At 41.1% G+C, this 15,632-nt stretch overlaps 2 protein-coding genes across 4 annotated transcripts in view; both read right to left on the bottom strand.

Moving 5' to 3' along the window:
• Positions 1-15,632, bottom strand: part of LOC112568968 — a 72,466-nt gene continuing 56,834 nt past the window's right edge. The window contains exons 8-9 of the mRNA XM_025246566.1: positions 1,880-2,044; positions 1-744 (exon numbers count right to left, since the gene is read on the bottom strand). Coding sequence (XP_025102351.1) covers positions 497-744; positions 1,880-2,044 — 413 coding nt within the window. The 3' untranslated portion in view covers positions 1-496. The remainder of the gene's footprint in view (positions 745-1,879; positions 2,045-15,632) is intronic.
• LOC112569003 lies at positions 5,073-9,053 on the bottom strand. 3 transcript variants are annotated; one of them, XM_025246639.1, is made up of 5 exons: positions 8,891-9,053; positions 7,292-7,330; positions 6,723-6,790; positions 6,074-6,135; positions 5,073-5,785 (listed from the first exon to the last, which is right to left on the bottom strand). In XM_025246639.1, exons 2-5 carry the CDS (start codon positions 7,310-7,312, stop codon positions 5,091-5,093), a joined length of 846 nt encoding a protein of 281 aa, XP_025102424.1. In that variant the 5' UTR covers positions 7,313-7,330; positions 8,891-9,053; the 3' UTR covers positions 5,073-5,090. The 3 variants fall into 3 exon arrangements, with proteins under 3 accessions (XP_025102424.1, XP_025102422.1, XP_025102423.1); XM_025246637.1 differs by lacking the exon at positions 8,891-9,053 and adding an exon at positions 7,467-8,336; XM_025246638.1 differs by lacking the exon at positions 8,891-9,053 and adding an exon at positions 7,520-8,330.

Below are 15,632 nucleotides of genomic sequence, written 5' to 3'. Positions count from 1 at the left end.
TATTGCTTGCAACTTTAATTCCATTTATCTCAATATCAATTTACCTTTGACAATCATTATATTTGTTTATTTGAAAAGTCTACTTATCTTAAAAGTCTGTCTAAGCTTTCAGTTAAATACAGGGAAACCAAGGACACAGCGGAACTTTATCAAAATTTTCTATAATGCAATTTAAGTCTTGTGTTGTTTTCATCAGTGACACAAATAAACAACAGTATTTGATACAATCAGTCTCTGTGCTTTTGTATTATTTTGAAGATGAAAGGATCGGTTATCTTTACGCACAATAAATATTTTAATTTCATTATTGAAAATTAACACTTGTTTACTTTTAATTCGTGTTGATTTACGCAAGCAAAACCAGATTGAAATAAATTTAGCAACATCATAAAGTTGCGACACCAGTCATCTGCACTGAGGTGACATCACGAGTGTCACGTGTGGTGTAGAGTAGACTGAGGGTGTAAGCAGTGAGAGTACAGGAGACAAGGCGGTGTTACACTGGTTGTACTTTCATCTCGCTGAAGGTGAAGCTCCTGTCGTCTTTGTGGGTGTGACGCCAGTTGAGGCCGTCATAACCCGAGGCCCCGTCAGCCTTGTATCGGCCGTTGAGGTTGGAGTAGTGACACGACTTGTACCACCAGGCGCCGTGATAGTCAGCGGCACAGTTGTCAGCAGAGTCCTTGTCGTTGTCTCGGTCATACGTTGTAAAACTCTGGTTGTTGTGATACTCCATGCTGTCCCCTGTAAACAAACACTCACTCAATTATCTTTAAACACAAAGCTGTGTATATATTATCACTATGAAAGAAAAATTGCGTCATAGTCCTTCACTCGGTTGATTGGAAACGAGAAGAAGAATGACACGAAATGTATAAACAATATTTTCTTATTAAATCTATTTTCTTCTATAGTTTATCTTAACAGAATAAGAAACCACGGATGGTTTTTGTTCAGTTTCAGACAGTCGTCTTCATCAGATTCCGATGAGGAAGAAATTCATGCCAGCACTACTGAAAGGAATAAATTAGTAATAACTATAGAAGAAACATGTTAATATTTATATTGCACTTGCTTTACATTACAAACAATATATAAATGTAGAATTATAAACGTTAATTTTCACATGTGCATACAGATAGAAACAGTCACCTGTTGTAGGTTTGTGTGCTTTTGTGTTGTTATTGTCTTGCAGACAACATTAGGGCTACACTTGTCTACAGCACGTGACTAATGTGTGCACACACTGCACACTGCACACATACACACACTGCACAAACACACACACACACACACACACACACACACACACACTGAACTAACACACACACTGTATACACACTACACACACACACACACACACACTATAGACAATTATACTATAACTACACTATAACTAAAACTCTACAATCATTTCACACAACACGCACATGTTATTCTCACACTTTACTCCACACACATTATTCACACTACACACTCAATCACACACACACTACCTCAACTTCGTAGATGGACATTTGTGGTTTGATTGTGAAGCAGTGATTGTTACAGAGTTTAGAAACGATCAGAGAGCTGGCTACAGTAAGACATGTACCTCTACCACCCAGGGTGTTTAGGGAATCAGTCACATCTTGTTCACATTGCTCACAGTCAGACACAGGTTGGTGCAAGCTGTGACCGTCACCTTAGTGGGGACGGACAGTGACCGGGGGTCAGTCAGTGATGTCCACCACACTCCCGCTTGTTATAAATCTTCACGTGACTGCTCACCTTCATGTCTGTGTCCTGTTGATCTAGGTTCCTGGAATACCGGGAGATACCCGACTAGCTAGACAGCTGCATGCTACTAGGTTTATCTTACTGTTCAAAGGTCACGTACCCGCGTCACCCGAGTAGCCGGACACGGTCAGTGTGTAGTTTGTCTCAGGACCGTCCACCCTGAATGTCGAGTACTCAGCGTAGTGACGATGTCCATCCACATCGCGAAGGTCTACACGCAGTCGGGTGGGTCTCCCTTTGGTCAGGGTGTGAAGCCTGGATAAACCTGAGACAAGACATGGACTTTATGTCACGTGATTTAATGTTATCTGTTTCTGTTTCTGCCTTACGAGTCTTTGAGAACCATGGAAGTATAAACGGGTAAAACCTCTATCCTGGTAGTTTAAGAGCAAATATTTAATTTATGACAGTAACTTTGAGCATCAAGAGACAACGAGATATATATATACTCGTGTGGAATTCTCAATACAACAAAATAGTGGCGCTATATATATTATTATAGATATAAAGAGCAATATTTGTAAAGGTTAGACGTAGACACATTTAATTGAAGAAAAAGTGACCCACACACGTCCTATAGAGTGACATCACACAAACGTTAAATGTTACACTAAACATCCTACATAATGACACAACAACACAGTCACCGTGTTACACAACAAGAGCCACTGACTGTAGTTCAAACACCGAAATGTTAAATGTTGGATAGAAAGACAGACAGACTCAACAACCTACCCAGCCAGAACTCCCCTGTGACGTCACCAAAGCCGTCTTCATACTGAGTCCAGTTCCTGTAAAAGTCCACTGACCCGTCACGACGTCTCTGGAACACCTGACCGGGACAGACAAGTTCAAAGGTCAAGTATTGTGCAAAGTATTTATGGTTTGATGTTTATTTTGTAAACAGATCGTTACTCGCTCTTCAGTAGTTGAACTTGATTAAAGGAAACTCTCGCCCTCATCCTAACGACAACGATGACAGCGCCATGTGCTTCATTACCGACTCTCAGGTGAGTGCAAGCTGTTACCTGTCGGTGTTTGTGTCATGTTTGTCACACACTTATAACTGCAGACAACGTACCAGCCAACCTCCGCCACTGGAGTCCATGTCACACCACACTCTACTCGTCTCCTTCTTGTCTTTCAGTCGAATGAAGTGCGCACCAGACTTGGCTCCTGCCTTCTGCCATTCGCCGCACGACTCTGTCTCCATGGCAACAAAGCATTTCACTCACAAGAAAGAATTTGCACAGGAGATGACAGTCGTTACTTGTAACTTACGACACTTTTACTATTTCAGAGATAGAAATTCTCTGACGATCTTTCTACATATGACATGATTTGAAGTTGTTTTCCTTACAAAAGCACTCTCCATGCAGTTCTAAAGTATATTCCAACCTACCTGCAGCAGGACACGTGACTTCCTGTTCAGAAGAAATGGCGCCCAGTGCACACAGACACCTGCCCGACGAACAGAGACTGAATGGGTCAGGACAGTCCGTGTCTTGGGTACAAGACGAGTTGTACCAGGCGGGACCCGGGTAGGAGGCGGCTGACTTCAGACAAGTTCTCTGGTAGTGAGTCCACCCTGTACTGGTCAGAGGAAACCATCCTGACAGAGCCTCACGTGACGTCACATCATGAAGCACACAGCGCCCTCCTGTGTCTAAAACATGAAGCTATATTTAAAATAGGAACAATATCTTTGTGCAAATCCAAATCGAAAATTTAAATAACAAATATTTATAAACGAGACAAAGAGGTAAGAAAGAGGACTAAAGGACGACTTAAGACATTTAAAAGGACAACCAATCACCATTGACAAGTCTCTCGTACACACATCGCTATGTTGATAAACAAATGTCATCATACGCACCTCTGAAGTCAAAGGTTAAGCAATGATCAGTACTGACACACAGTTTCTTGCATGTTTTCAGATTTATTCCATCTTGAAATGCAAGAATATGTCCTTTAATTTCGCTTTCAGAATACTCCATGAAGGTGTCTTGTAGGTCAGGTGGGCTGCATGCTACAACAGACCAATGTCATCGGTCAGTTACTGAATTACACACTTACCCTCTATATAATTGTCTTGAATTACTCCTGCTACATGTGTAAAACGCTGAAATAGAAACAAATAAAAAAAACACATTTTTTTATCTCCTTCTTTCTCTTTCTTCTGACCTTTATTCTCTCACTTTGTCTTACTTATTTGCCCTTGTCTTTAGAAAATGATTCTTTATTATTCTTTAAGCCTTTATCAGCCTTTCATCATTCATCAACTGAGGCCTGATGGAAATCGCTGTTCATAAATTCATAAATCGCGGTTTTCATACTCACTAGTCAGACATGTGTTGTCACGTGATGAGAAGAAGAAACCAGGAAGACAGAGGCACCTGCCAATAGAACACATCGCGTTCTCATTGGAGCAATCGTCGTCGATGACACAGTCTGTTAACAAGTCCTTCGTCAAGGAGGATGTAGGAAAACTGTTAGTTTGAGTAATTCTTGAGATACTTTTGTGATGCCATGCGAGGAAAAACACATTATTCTCTGTTGACTGTTTGAAGGACAGAAGAAGAGAGTCCGAGTGGAGAGTACATGCCATGTGGGGCTCGTGACTGTCACTCAGGGTGAAGGCCACACACAGGTCATCTTCACTGCACGAGGTCATGCACTCACGTGCTGAGGTAACGGTGAAGTTGTCAGACTCAGCAACAGTCGAGGTGTTGTGCAGCATCAGAAGTGTTTGTAGTTTGTCGGTCAAGATGGTCGTCTGCCGCTGAGGGTCGGTCACGGCGCTGTGGATGTCGTCAGCACTGAACAAACGACAGTCCTTGTGTCCTACCTCGTTGTTATCACACTCAGCACAATACGTGACGGCCACGCAGCCCGGAAGTTGATAACATTTCTCCACACACTGGTTAGCTGAGGTCACGTGTCTCAGTCTCGAGCGCCCGATGAGCTTTGTTTGAAGCAGCTTTACCCCCGCAACTTGTTCACAGTCCAGCACCAGGCCCTCTCTCTTCAGCTTCTGACAATATTTGTCCTTCATAGCCGCGAGCTTGGCCTTGACCCTGACGTGATCAATGGCGTAGCGCTGTAGACGACTGTCTTCACCCATCAAGGGATCGGAAAAGAGGCTCTCCACAGAGGTCAGGTCATAACTGATGGCCATAGGGTTCTCCCTCACTGACGTCAGCCACGTGAGACTCGTGAGGTCAGCAGGTGGAGGAACCCCAACAGCGATCGTCGTTGTCTCCACTTCATTGCAAAACTTGTCCGCTGCTTGCTGCTGATGAGAGTCAAGGTCAGGAGTGTCCAAGTCGCGCAGCAGCGAAGTAGGTGGCGGCCGCCGTCACGTGACTCTGTGTTTGCCGCCGGTAGTCGCTGTCCTTCATGGTGTGCACGAGAGTTAACGACGCCCCGAAGCGGGCCCGTGACACGAAGTGTGTGCCGAAGGTGTGGAGGAACTCCAGGTACACATCGTCGTCGTCTGTGTCATTGAGTTTGAGGATCCAGTGGAGAAACACCGAGCTAAATGGTGGCGGTTCTAGCGGTGAAAGTGTCACGTGGTACGAACTGCACGTGGCTGTTGAGACGACCAAGATGTTGTCTCGCAGTTTGTGGGAGAGGGTCCTGAAGTCGTCACTTGCCGAGAATGAAGGCCCCCACCCGACATCACCAACGTGCGCGGTGCCAGTCAGCAGCTTGGTCAGGTCGTACGGCGTCGCCACCACCTTGGAGGTGAAGGATGTGACACATGACACATCTGATGCCACAATCACACCTACCGGTACGTTGGAGCGACAGTCTGGAGTCACGTGGCCGCTGTTGTACTCAGGAGAAAAGATGGGGAGGGTGAAGCCGGGGTCACGACCTGACCTTAGAGGGTTTCCCTTGAGGCTGTTGTAGCCGAGCAGCAGATAGTCAGCCACAAAGGCATCCTGAGTGATTTGTTGACCAGAGCATTCTGGAACCTTCTGGTCAGCTTGAGTATCTTGTGCTTTACACAGCAGAAAGAGGTCAAAGTTGAGTATTTATCTGAGGGATTTTTTTATGTTAAACGCGTATGTAAAAAAGTGTGTTTTTTTTTACTACAAATAGTTTTGTACAGTGGATAACACACACACACACACTTACAAAGACACTGGTATAAGGATGCTGTGTACTGACATGATGGGTGCTGGACAAATGTGTTTAGTGTGTCACTGGTGTTGTGTGTGTGTCATGTTATAGTTTACAAGGTGTCATGTTGCAGTGTTGTGATGTGTGTAGTACTGTTGTTACTCACAGACTCTGTTTAAGAGTGTCGACTGTTGTTTGCCTTCAGTCAGCGTGTGAGTCACCTCCTGGCTGTGAGTGATTGTAGTGATGATGATACAGACCGAGAAACAAGTGAGTAAAAAAAAAACCAAACAAACCAACTGATCATTCAAATACTGACAACTGTTTTCTACGCTTTGCACTTTAGACAGTATTTTGATTTCTTTTTCCAATGATGCCCCAACAATAGGACTTTAATATTTATATATACTATTAAGTATGATTTTAAATAATATGCTTCAATATGTTTTTCTAATAATATATAGATTAAATATACTGCCTGTGAGTGATTATAGTGATGATGATACAGACCGACAGACACGAGTGAAAAATAACAACTGATCATTTGAATCCTAATAGTTGATTTTTGTAGGCTTTGAATTTGACACAGTAGTTTGATATTTTTCTAAATAACAAGAACATGGCATTAGTATATATATATTATATACTATATGTGCTTTTGTAATAATATAAAACTAATAAGAATGGGGATGACCAAACAATTAATGATTTATGCCAAGAACACAAAACTATGTAATGTGACCATTGTGCCAACAATCATGACATCAAACACACATGGACACATTCACTGTCCAAGACTATGACCAGCAACATACCTGTGTGAAAGCTGTGGCAAAGAGTTTGTCCTCGAGTACAGACTGAATGCCAGTGTCACAGTCAGAACCTAAAAATGTGAAAATGAAAAGACACAAAATAACTAACTTAGAAAAGTAAACTAACAATGTTTAGAAATTCTTTCAAAAAAAAATATTATGGAAATAATATAATAACAGCAATAAGGCCTCTGGATTAAATTACACGACTTGTCTCAGGCAAAAAACTACAAACGTGTGCAACTCTTATTGTAAAGGCAAAATTTGAATTTTGTTTAGAATGCTACAGAATATAATAAAACGCTTCTGCATTATGTTACTCAGCAGTGTACATATTTAACCCTAACTGTTCATATCTAATGAAGACAGAGACATGTCATCAGTTCTTGACAGTGTCATATCAATGTTGTTAGTCAAGCCAGTGATCCAAGTGACATGATGAGACAGCGAGGTGTGTAAATGTACTGTAGGCTACACTACAGTAACAAAGATGTGTGACAGTAAAACATGTGTACATTAGTCAACACAATGTGTAAGAACACAGATAATGTGATAATGTGGAGGATAATTACCGTTACAGACACGGCGCCCATCGCGAGGCTCAGCTGCTCCTGTAAAACACACGAAGACTTGTGAAACAAACAAACAAACAAAAGTTGTAAACAAAGCGACAACAATAAGAGACACGTGGTCTCAGTCAAGTACACAGACTGACACAACCATGCGGTGAACTCACTGTCCACTCACTAAATAATTTGAAGTTTGCCAAGAGGCCGTCTGTTGACTGGTATCATACTTACCTGTAAATGGTAACAAATCCTTCAGTACAACATGTGGACAAGAAACACACTGGCACGTGGGCATCAGAGTAGGTTTCAGTAGGAGTTTCCATCATTTATATACTCTCAGGGGGCTGCCACGACTTGCAGAATGTCGGCTAATTGCTTAAAAAACAATGACCTCTTGTTACTGCATCATGTGCTAGATGCTAGATATAATCTGTGATGCCAACATCAGCAACAGACGGACGTTTATTGTGAAGCATGTGGTCTACAGACTCGCCTGTACTTGAAAACAATCCCAGTGACACACTCAGTAACACACAGGCGTTGGGAACTTCACCAACATTGTGAGCTTGTATGCATGTACTCACACCCTCCCTCCTTCTCCAGCTTTTACCCTCCTGCTGGTGTGTCTTTCTTCTCTCCCTCACTCTCACTCTCTCTTCATCTCCTTTAGTCTGTTTACATGTTGACTTAATGTCGCGTGGCCAGGCAGCCTCAATATTTTTTAGACATTGGATAAAAACATGACTTACTTTTCATTTTAAACCCATTTTGCTTATTAACGGCCATTATCTATCTTATTTTGTTAACTTTAACATAGAAAAACTAAGAAAGAAACCATTAGCCCTTAAAAGCTTCCTGTAGAAGTGTTCAGACAAGGCCACTGTAACCCTAGTAGAGAGAGAAGGTTGCCCCTGTTCCTTGTGTCTTCCTGTCTGCCTCCTTCCATCCCACTGTTGCCAGTGTGTTCAAGAGCAATGTCGCCCACTTGTTATCAGGAGTCTCATTGTGCAGCCTCGGCACGTGGCGCGGACTCTAGTGTCGACCTTGGATGGGGCACATGAGAGCCTCACCTTTCTCTTCTCCATCCTAAGTTAAATATGCATATCAACTTTGAACCTTGAACTAAGCTGATGTCATGAACACGTTGTTAGTTAATGAGAGTAATGAAGCATTTAACAAACAAATAGCAAAGTAGAGACAGTTGATGATTTACACTAGCAACGTACACCTAACATCTACATTATGCACCACATACAGTGTCAGGGACGCGTTGACACCTTAATGTCACACATCACTCGAAATCACTGACTGCACTGTGTACATACGTCCCCACATGTGTTCTTTCGCTCAGATATCACAGATTTGACGTCGGCAACAAAAGTTTTGTAACTTAACATTAAATATTAAAGACATACATTACTGCATATCATATACAGTATAACAACGGCACAAATGTCTTTCACGCTGCGTCATTCAATTAATTTGGTCGACTGTTTTTTCGAGTAGTTCTCAAAATTCCTACTTACAGTTTGGCTTTTGTCCCGGGAGACTCACACTTACACACACATCCACACTTCCCGGAGTAATCGTCTGAGAATAAACCTTCTGGAATAATCCACCCTTTCCAGGTCTACAAAATCAAGACGCTGTCTCGGCAAACACCTGGCTGACGTCGTCGAATGAATTCTTCGGGAACAACTGACACGTTCCAGAGCAAAAAACCTTCGCTCACCGCTAGTCTCTTCTCTCTCGTCTGCTCTCTTCCAATTTCTTTTTCCCCATGTAAAATGTAAAATTGCGTCATATTATGACGTCAGGTTATGACGCCAAACCACGACGAAGCAACTTCAGAGAGCTTAGATGTAGAGAGGGTTCACTCGTGACCGCGGGAAAACTCGTCCGTTAGAGTTATCTTTCGCAATGTGATGCTACGAAACAACACGGCACAAGGCGATCGTCTGAGGCAAGGTGGGCAATTTTGTTCTGCAATTAACTGTCAGAACGCCAGATTTAAATCAACCTCAAAAGAAAAACGTTTCCACAATTTCCCAAAGGACGAAGAGAGGTAAGCTACAAATGTATTCTCAAATTACGATCCATAAGTGTACTGTAGTTGAGAGCAGTCTACTACAACGCGTTTGCTCGATTTCTATGATTATTAAAACGACTTTACTGATTATACAGTGAAACTGTGTGATGAATTCTCACTTATCTGATTAGAAACCTATTTAAATTTGTTATAGTATTTTTATTTAAGGCATTCGGCTCTGGGATGAGGTGTTATAAAAAGATTTGTTATTAATATATTGAAAAAATCATTACAACAGGTCCAAAATATGGATGAACTTTACGAGAAGGAAAGATTTTGACCATCTTACACCATCTGATGTATATGGAAAAGGCTACTGTCTTTGCTCGGATTATTTCGAGGAAAGTCAGTACAACTGTGAAACCCCCAAAAAAGTCTTTTCTGGAATGCAGTCCCCACAATTTTCGCTATTCCAAATCCACCATTCACGGTTGATAACTTATGATTATTAGATAATGATATATTCCAATATATATTACTAAGCCATATTTTACCATCATGGGCCTTTGTTTCTGTCTTATTTTATTTTTTTAATTAACATTTATCATGAAAGGGGAGAGTCCACTCTAATTGGCACATAAGGCTAATGATGATCATATAGCTTGCACTGCAAAACGTCTGTCTGAATGTGCGTGTGTGTTTGTACAGATTCTACATATAGATCTATTGGATATTTTGGCTACTGTTAACTCTTTTCATTATGCTAATAGGTGCAAAATCTGTAAAACACATTTCCGTGTACCTGTATTTGTAGGTAACTTCTTTAAGAAAGAAAGGAACAAAATGAAATTAAAAAATGTTGAAGTTACATCATTTGTTACTTTTAAGCTAAAGTAATTGAAAATTGTTTTAGAACAGTGTGAAAGAAAATGTTATAAATCTTTATTTAAAGTACATGTGTGAATGATTCCTTTTGAGTATCTGCTTGCTGTATATTTCATGGTAAGCATATCTGTTATCTTTAAATAGTCCACCAGTGTTCTTAAAATGAGGGATATCAATGTATATAGATATATACATTATTATTAATAGTAGTAGTATGATTTGTTATTAATTATGATTATTATGATTTGTGTGAGAATTTATTGCCCATGCTTGTTTGTAAACAGAAATCTATATGTCTCAGTATATGTGAGCAAGTATTCTGAATGTGTCTTGTTTATATTCATGTGTAAGTCTGTTTTTAACTGCTTTTCTCATATTAATAAATTCTCATAAATTAGATTTTTATGGATTTTAAATAAATGCAAATTTGTGCTCATGGATGTGCTGTTTGAATTTATAAAAGTTGTCCTATTTAAATATAGTCAGCTGTCAGACATCTATTAAAACTCTCCTAAACTACCCTCATCTAAGCAATTCCCATGAATAAAAGACACAAAAATCTGTTCTTAGATAAAGGTCATTTGATATCGCAAACACCTAGACATTTACTCCAAAGATAAACACTGCTAGCGACGACTTTGTTTAGTAGTGGTTGATAGTAGCAACTGCGGCGTAGCATCTTTTTTCGAAGGGACGCAACTCCGTCACTACTTTTCTTAACAAGTAAGGATAAAGAAGGAGTGCACCCTCTCTACATCTAAGCTCTCTGGCAACTTCGCTCACACACGGGTAAGGGTGATAATCCCAGTCTACCTATTGCTAACCACCTGCTCCTAACACACACACTACACACACACATTACACACACACTACACACACACTACACACACTACACACAGTACACACACAGTACACACACAGTACACATACAGTACACACACAGTACACATACAGTACACACACAGTACACACACAATACACACACTACACACACAGTACACACACAATACACACTCACACTACACACACAGTACACATAATACACACACTACACAGACGCACTACACATACTACACACGCACTACACAGCCTATATTGTTGATTTATGTAGAGTAGTGATCGGTGAATATAGGATTGTGAACGATGACCAATGACCAGGGACTATATATAGTACAGCAACTGTGGACAGTGGACTACTGTGTCAACATTTATGATGCTCAGTTTATGTTTTGAATTACGCGTGGACATAACTGTAAACCGTTTCTGTATATATGTACTCTTTTTTTATTACATTCTTTTCATTTATATATATATCAAACTATTTCTCGGATTTGATGACTGGACCTGCAGTGACTGTGAGTGCACGTGATATCTTAACTACAGGTGTGATAATTAAGACAAATAAAGGAAATTTACAATGAGTTCGTTGTTAAGTTGTGTCCTTTAGTAAAATGAGTAAATAAGTACAAACAATATTGCTTGCAACTTTAATTCATTTTATAGCAATATCAGTTTGCTCTTAAATAATTTTTTTTTTGTTTGAAAAGTCTACTTATCTTAAGGTGTAAACTTTCAGTTAAATACAGGGAAAACAAGGACACAGTAGTTTAGTGACTAGTGTTTGTTAGCTGATATTGTGTAGTGACTAGTGTTTGTCAGCCTGATATTGTGTAGTGACTAGTGTTTGTCAGCCTGATATTGTGTAGTGACTAGTGTTTGTCAGCCTGATATTGTGTAGTGACTAGTGTTTGTCAGCCTGATATAGTGTAGTGACTAGTGTTTGTTAGTCTGATATAGTGTAGTGACTTGTGTTTGTCAGCTGATATAGTGTAGTGACTAGTGTAGTGTTTGTCAGCTGATATAGTGTCGTGACTAATGTTTGTTAGACTGATATAGTGTAGTGACTAGTGTTTGTTAGTCTGATATAGTGTAGTGACTAGTGTTTGTTAGTCTGATATAGTGTAGTGACTAGGGTGGAGTGCCGAAAGCGTCTTCCTGCAGGTGGTTGGTTGGCTGATAGTGCTTTGCCTCTACCTCTGAGTACAGAGGTCGTCTGGTGTTTGGAGGGCTGGGGGTAGCATGCCCTGTCCTCGGTTTGTTTGGCGATTGTGCGTGCGGGTGTTGAGTGAGAGAAATGGGGTAGTCTGGGGGGGGGAGAAGTTTGGTTACGACGAGAGGGGGGGAAGTACGCTGGGGTTCCTGAGGAGTGGAGTCTGTGTTTTTCCAGCAGAGAGGGTGGGATCCTTGAGCGGTGGTGTCATTTTTCGTCTAACCAGGGGTGCAAAAAAGTGACGTTTGATGCTGACTGCCAGCCGCTGCTCCCTTTGGTGTTGGGATGTACACTGTCTCTCAGCCATCCCGTCTTGAGTTGTCCAGAGAGTGCGAAGATCAAATCGCTGTTCACATAATGGAACCCTGCCTGCTCTGACACAGCCTGCGTGTTTGTATTTGATTGGACGATTCTTAATGTGATGTGAGGATGACGGTCCTTGTGCGGAAGGATGGAGGACATCTTGATATTGGCTCTGGGGAAGCACCTTGTCAGTTGGAAATGACACTTTGCTAAGCCTCTTGACTGACAATGTCTCCTCTTCTACAGACATTGACGCCCGCATGTATGACTAAGATGGTGATTTGTGTTGTTGTTGTGTGTCTCGTAGAGCCGCCAATAGTTTGCTGTTGTTACAGCCAGATAGCGTTGTGATTATTCAGACGAATGACCAGAAATAGTTTTTTTCAGGTACTTTAGTACACAGTCAGTGTTGGTAACTTGTCACACAAAGTACTTGTGGACTTTATAGATGTCACGATGCGAAATATGACAGCTTCCAACATGGTCCAACATAAATAGTTACAGCTGTCACACATACACGAACTTCAAGTAGCAATATCTCCAAAACTGATAAAGACAGACACTCAGCTCTTGCTTTGTGATATTTCTTTTTACTTCCGTGAGAACATGAAACTAGTCGTTTCTTAAAAAATTAATTGTACGTGTGTTGGTACTTATTAGTAATCTAAAATTAAGACCTGTTTATATTTGAAACAGCTTAGTTTATCCAATGAAAGTCAAATCTGTAAGAAATAGTACAACAGCTGTGTATATTAAAATGACTAAGCAGTATCACGAAAGTAAAGAACTATAGTCCAGTAGACTGCACTGAGGTGACGTCACGAGTGTCACGTGTGGTGTAGAGTAGACTGAGGGTGTAAGCAGTGAGAGTACAGGAGACAAGGCGGTGTTACACTGGTTGTACTTTCATCTCGCTGAAGGTGAATCTCCTATAGTCATCGTAGGTGTGATACCAGTTGATGCCGTCATAACTCTCGGCGCTGTCAGCCTTGTATCGGCCGTTGAGGTTGGAGTCGCTACACCCGTTGTACCACCAGGCGCTGTGATGCTCAGCGGCACAGTTTGTACCCAACCATTCGTCGTTGTCTCTATCATAGGTTGAAAAACTTCCGCCGTTATCATCAAAAATGCTGTCACCTGTAAAGTAAACAAACACACACACACATGTTTATATAGACATCAAAACCGTATATATTATCACTTCGAAAAAGAATGTGCACAGCAAGTGGCAACAGCAAGAAGAGTGCACAAGCACAACACACCCACAAAATATTACGACAAACCTAATCACTCACAGAAAAAGAGACAACAAACAAAATAGGCAATACGTATGGCGTGAACAGACAGCGACGCCACCCGTACACCCACAAAAGAACTCCACCCATGACTATTGAATATATCCAGCATGTACATTATTGTTTGTTTAAATAATGTTTGTGTGTGTAACGCACTATCTCGTGTTGTTGATGATATCTGTATCAGCGTTTGTTTGTTTCCATCACTTTGACTACATTACCAGTCAAGTAAAACAATTCTCTGTCTCTCTCTCTATATATATATATACTTATCGATATATCTTTATATCAGAGAGAACATAAAATGTCATTTAGTGTGAAAGACCATTCATATACATTCACATAATTCAGTTAAACCGTTTGAGGAATTATCGTGTACAGTTTACACACATATATATATATAACAGAACAAGCAATATTAATAAATACAAGTATTATAACGGGAGCATTAGATACTGAAATATTTCATTATTATTCAATCAATATAATTCAAACTAGTGTAACGTAACTTTCCATATTTCTCTCTCTGCATATATATATATACAGCAAGAACTACAGAGGGAACTACTCACAAGCAGCGTACAAAGCACTCAGCTCCCCATGTACTGCTACCATAAACATCCAAACAAAGCCGCAAAAAGGATTTAAGGGTCTTCCTGAGTTTAGTGAATGTTGTCTATTTATTTGACAGTCAAACAGGTTGGTGTAGTCTACTTTGTTATTGAAGGCTTACTGTCAATACTCAGAGAGATAAATGTCATTAACAAGTTCTCATAAAGTAATAAATAATCATCTCTGGTCTAAATGATGCGCTGGCATTTATACTATATTTAGGTTGTGTACCACAGCGTGTACCACAGTGTGACATTCATTCATTACTTGTGTATGTATGTAATGTCTGTGTATATAGATATATAGAGATGTATATCATGGAGAGTGTATATTATTTGTGTAGATAATTAAATATATAATCACAAGCATTCAGTGTTTTGCTAACACGTTGTGTGTACACGTGGCCTGTATTTACACTCAGCAATCATGAAGCTGTATTGTGTTGACATGTTTGTACATCGTGTTGATACTCACCGTGAAAATCCAGGGCGAGACAACCGGTGGTCTGGACACACCGCTCCATGCACCTCCTCACTGAGGACTCAGAGCTGCATCCGAAGTTGATGAGTCCCCGGATGTTGTTGTTGTTTGTGTATGTGTGTGTCTGTGTCTCTGTGTACACGTGTGTGTGAGTAGAGCTGACAATTGCTCCTACATATATGTAAGAAATGACCTGACAACACGTGTACCCTGTGTCACGTGACAAGTGAGGACATGAATGTTTTCAGCCTGTAACCCTGACGACCTGTAAAAACACCTTCATCGCTTATCCCGACAGCAACATCCGGGGACCAATCAGCCTCCCGGTGCCCCTCTCGTTCGCACCAATAGCACACAAGTGCCGCCGGTCGTGTGGTGCGGGTGGGGGGGACATTACTTTGTTGTGTACTGTGAGGTTGGGAGGCCGCCTCCATTTACAACTGTCTGATTCGTGCGGTTAGGCGATCTATTTCATCCTCCCTGTCATCATTGCCCTCCTCTCTCTCTACACGCCGTGCGGTCTTAGAAGGTCGGCAACAGAAGAGGACTCGTGGTCAGCCAGATGTCTGGACGTTTCGCTTTGAACATGGCTATTTCTAAGTCCTTTAACACACTGGCCGTTCGCTTTTGCCTGCAAATTCTGGAGCATCGCGGTGTATTCGTCGACCGCCTCATCACGTCGCTGTCGGC

This window comes from Pomacea canaliculata, linkage group LG7 (assembly GCF_003073045.1).
Source record: "Pomacea canaliculata isolate SZHN2017 linkage group LG7, ASM307304v1, whole genome shotgun sequence".
Classification (NCBI taxonomy): Eukaryota; Metazoa; Mollusca; class Gastropoda; order Architaenioglossa; family Ampullariidae; genus Pomacea; species Pomacea canaliculata.
Note: the sequence above shows the minus strand (reverse complement) of the source record. Positions and strands in the feature narration are given on the sequence as shown.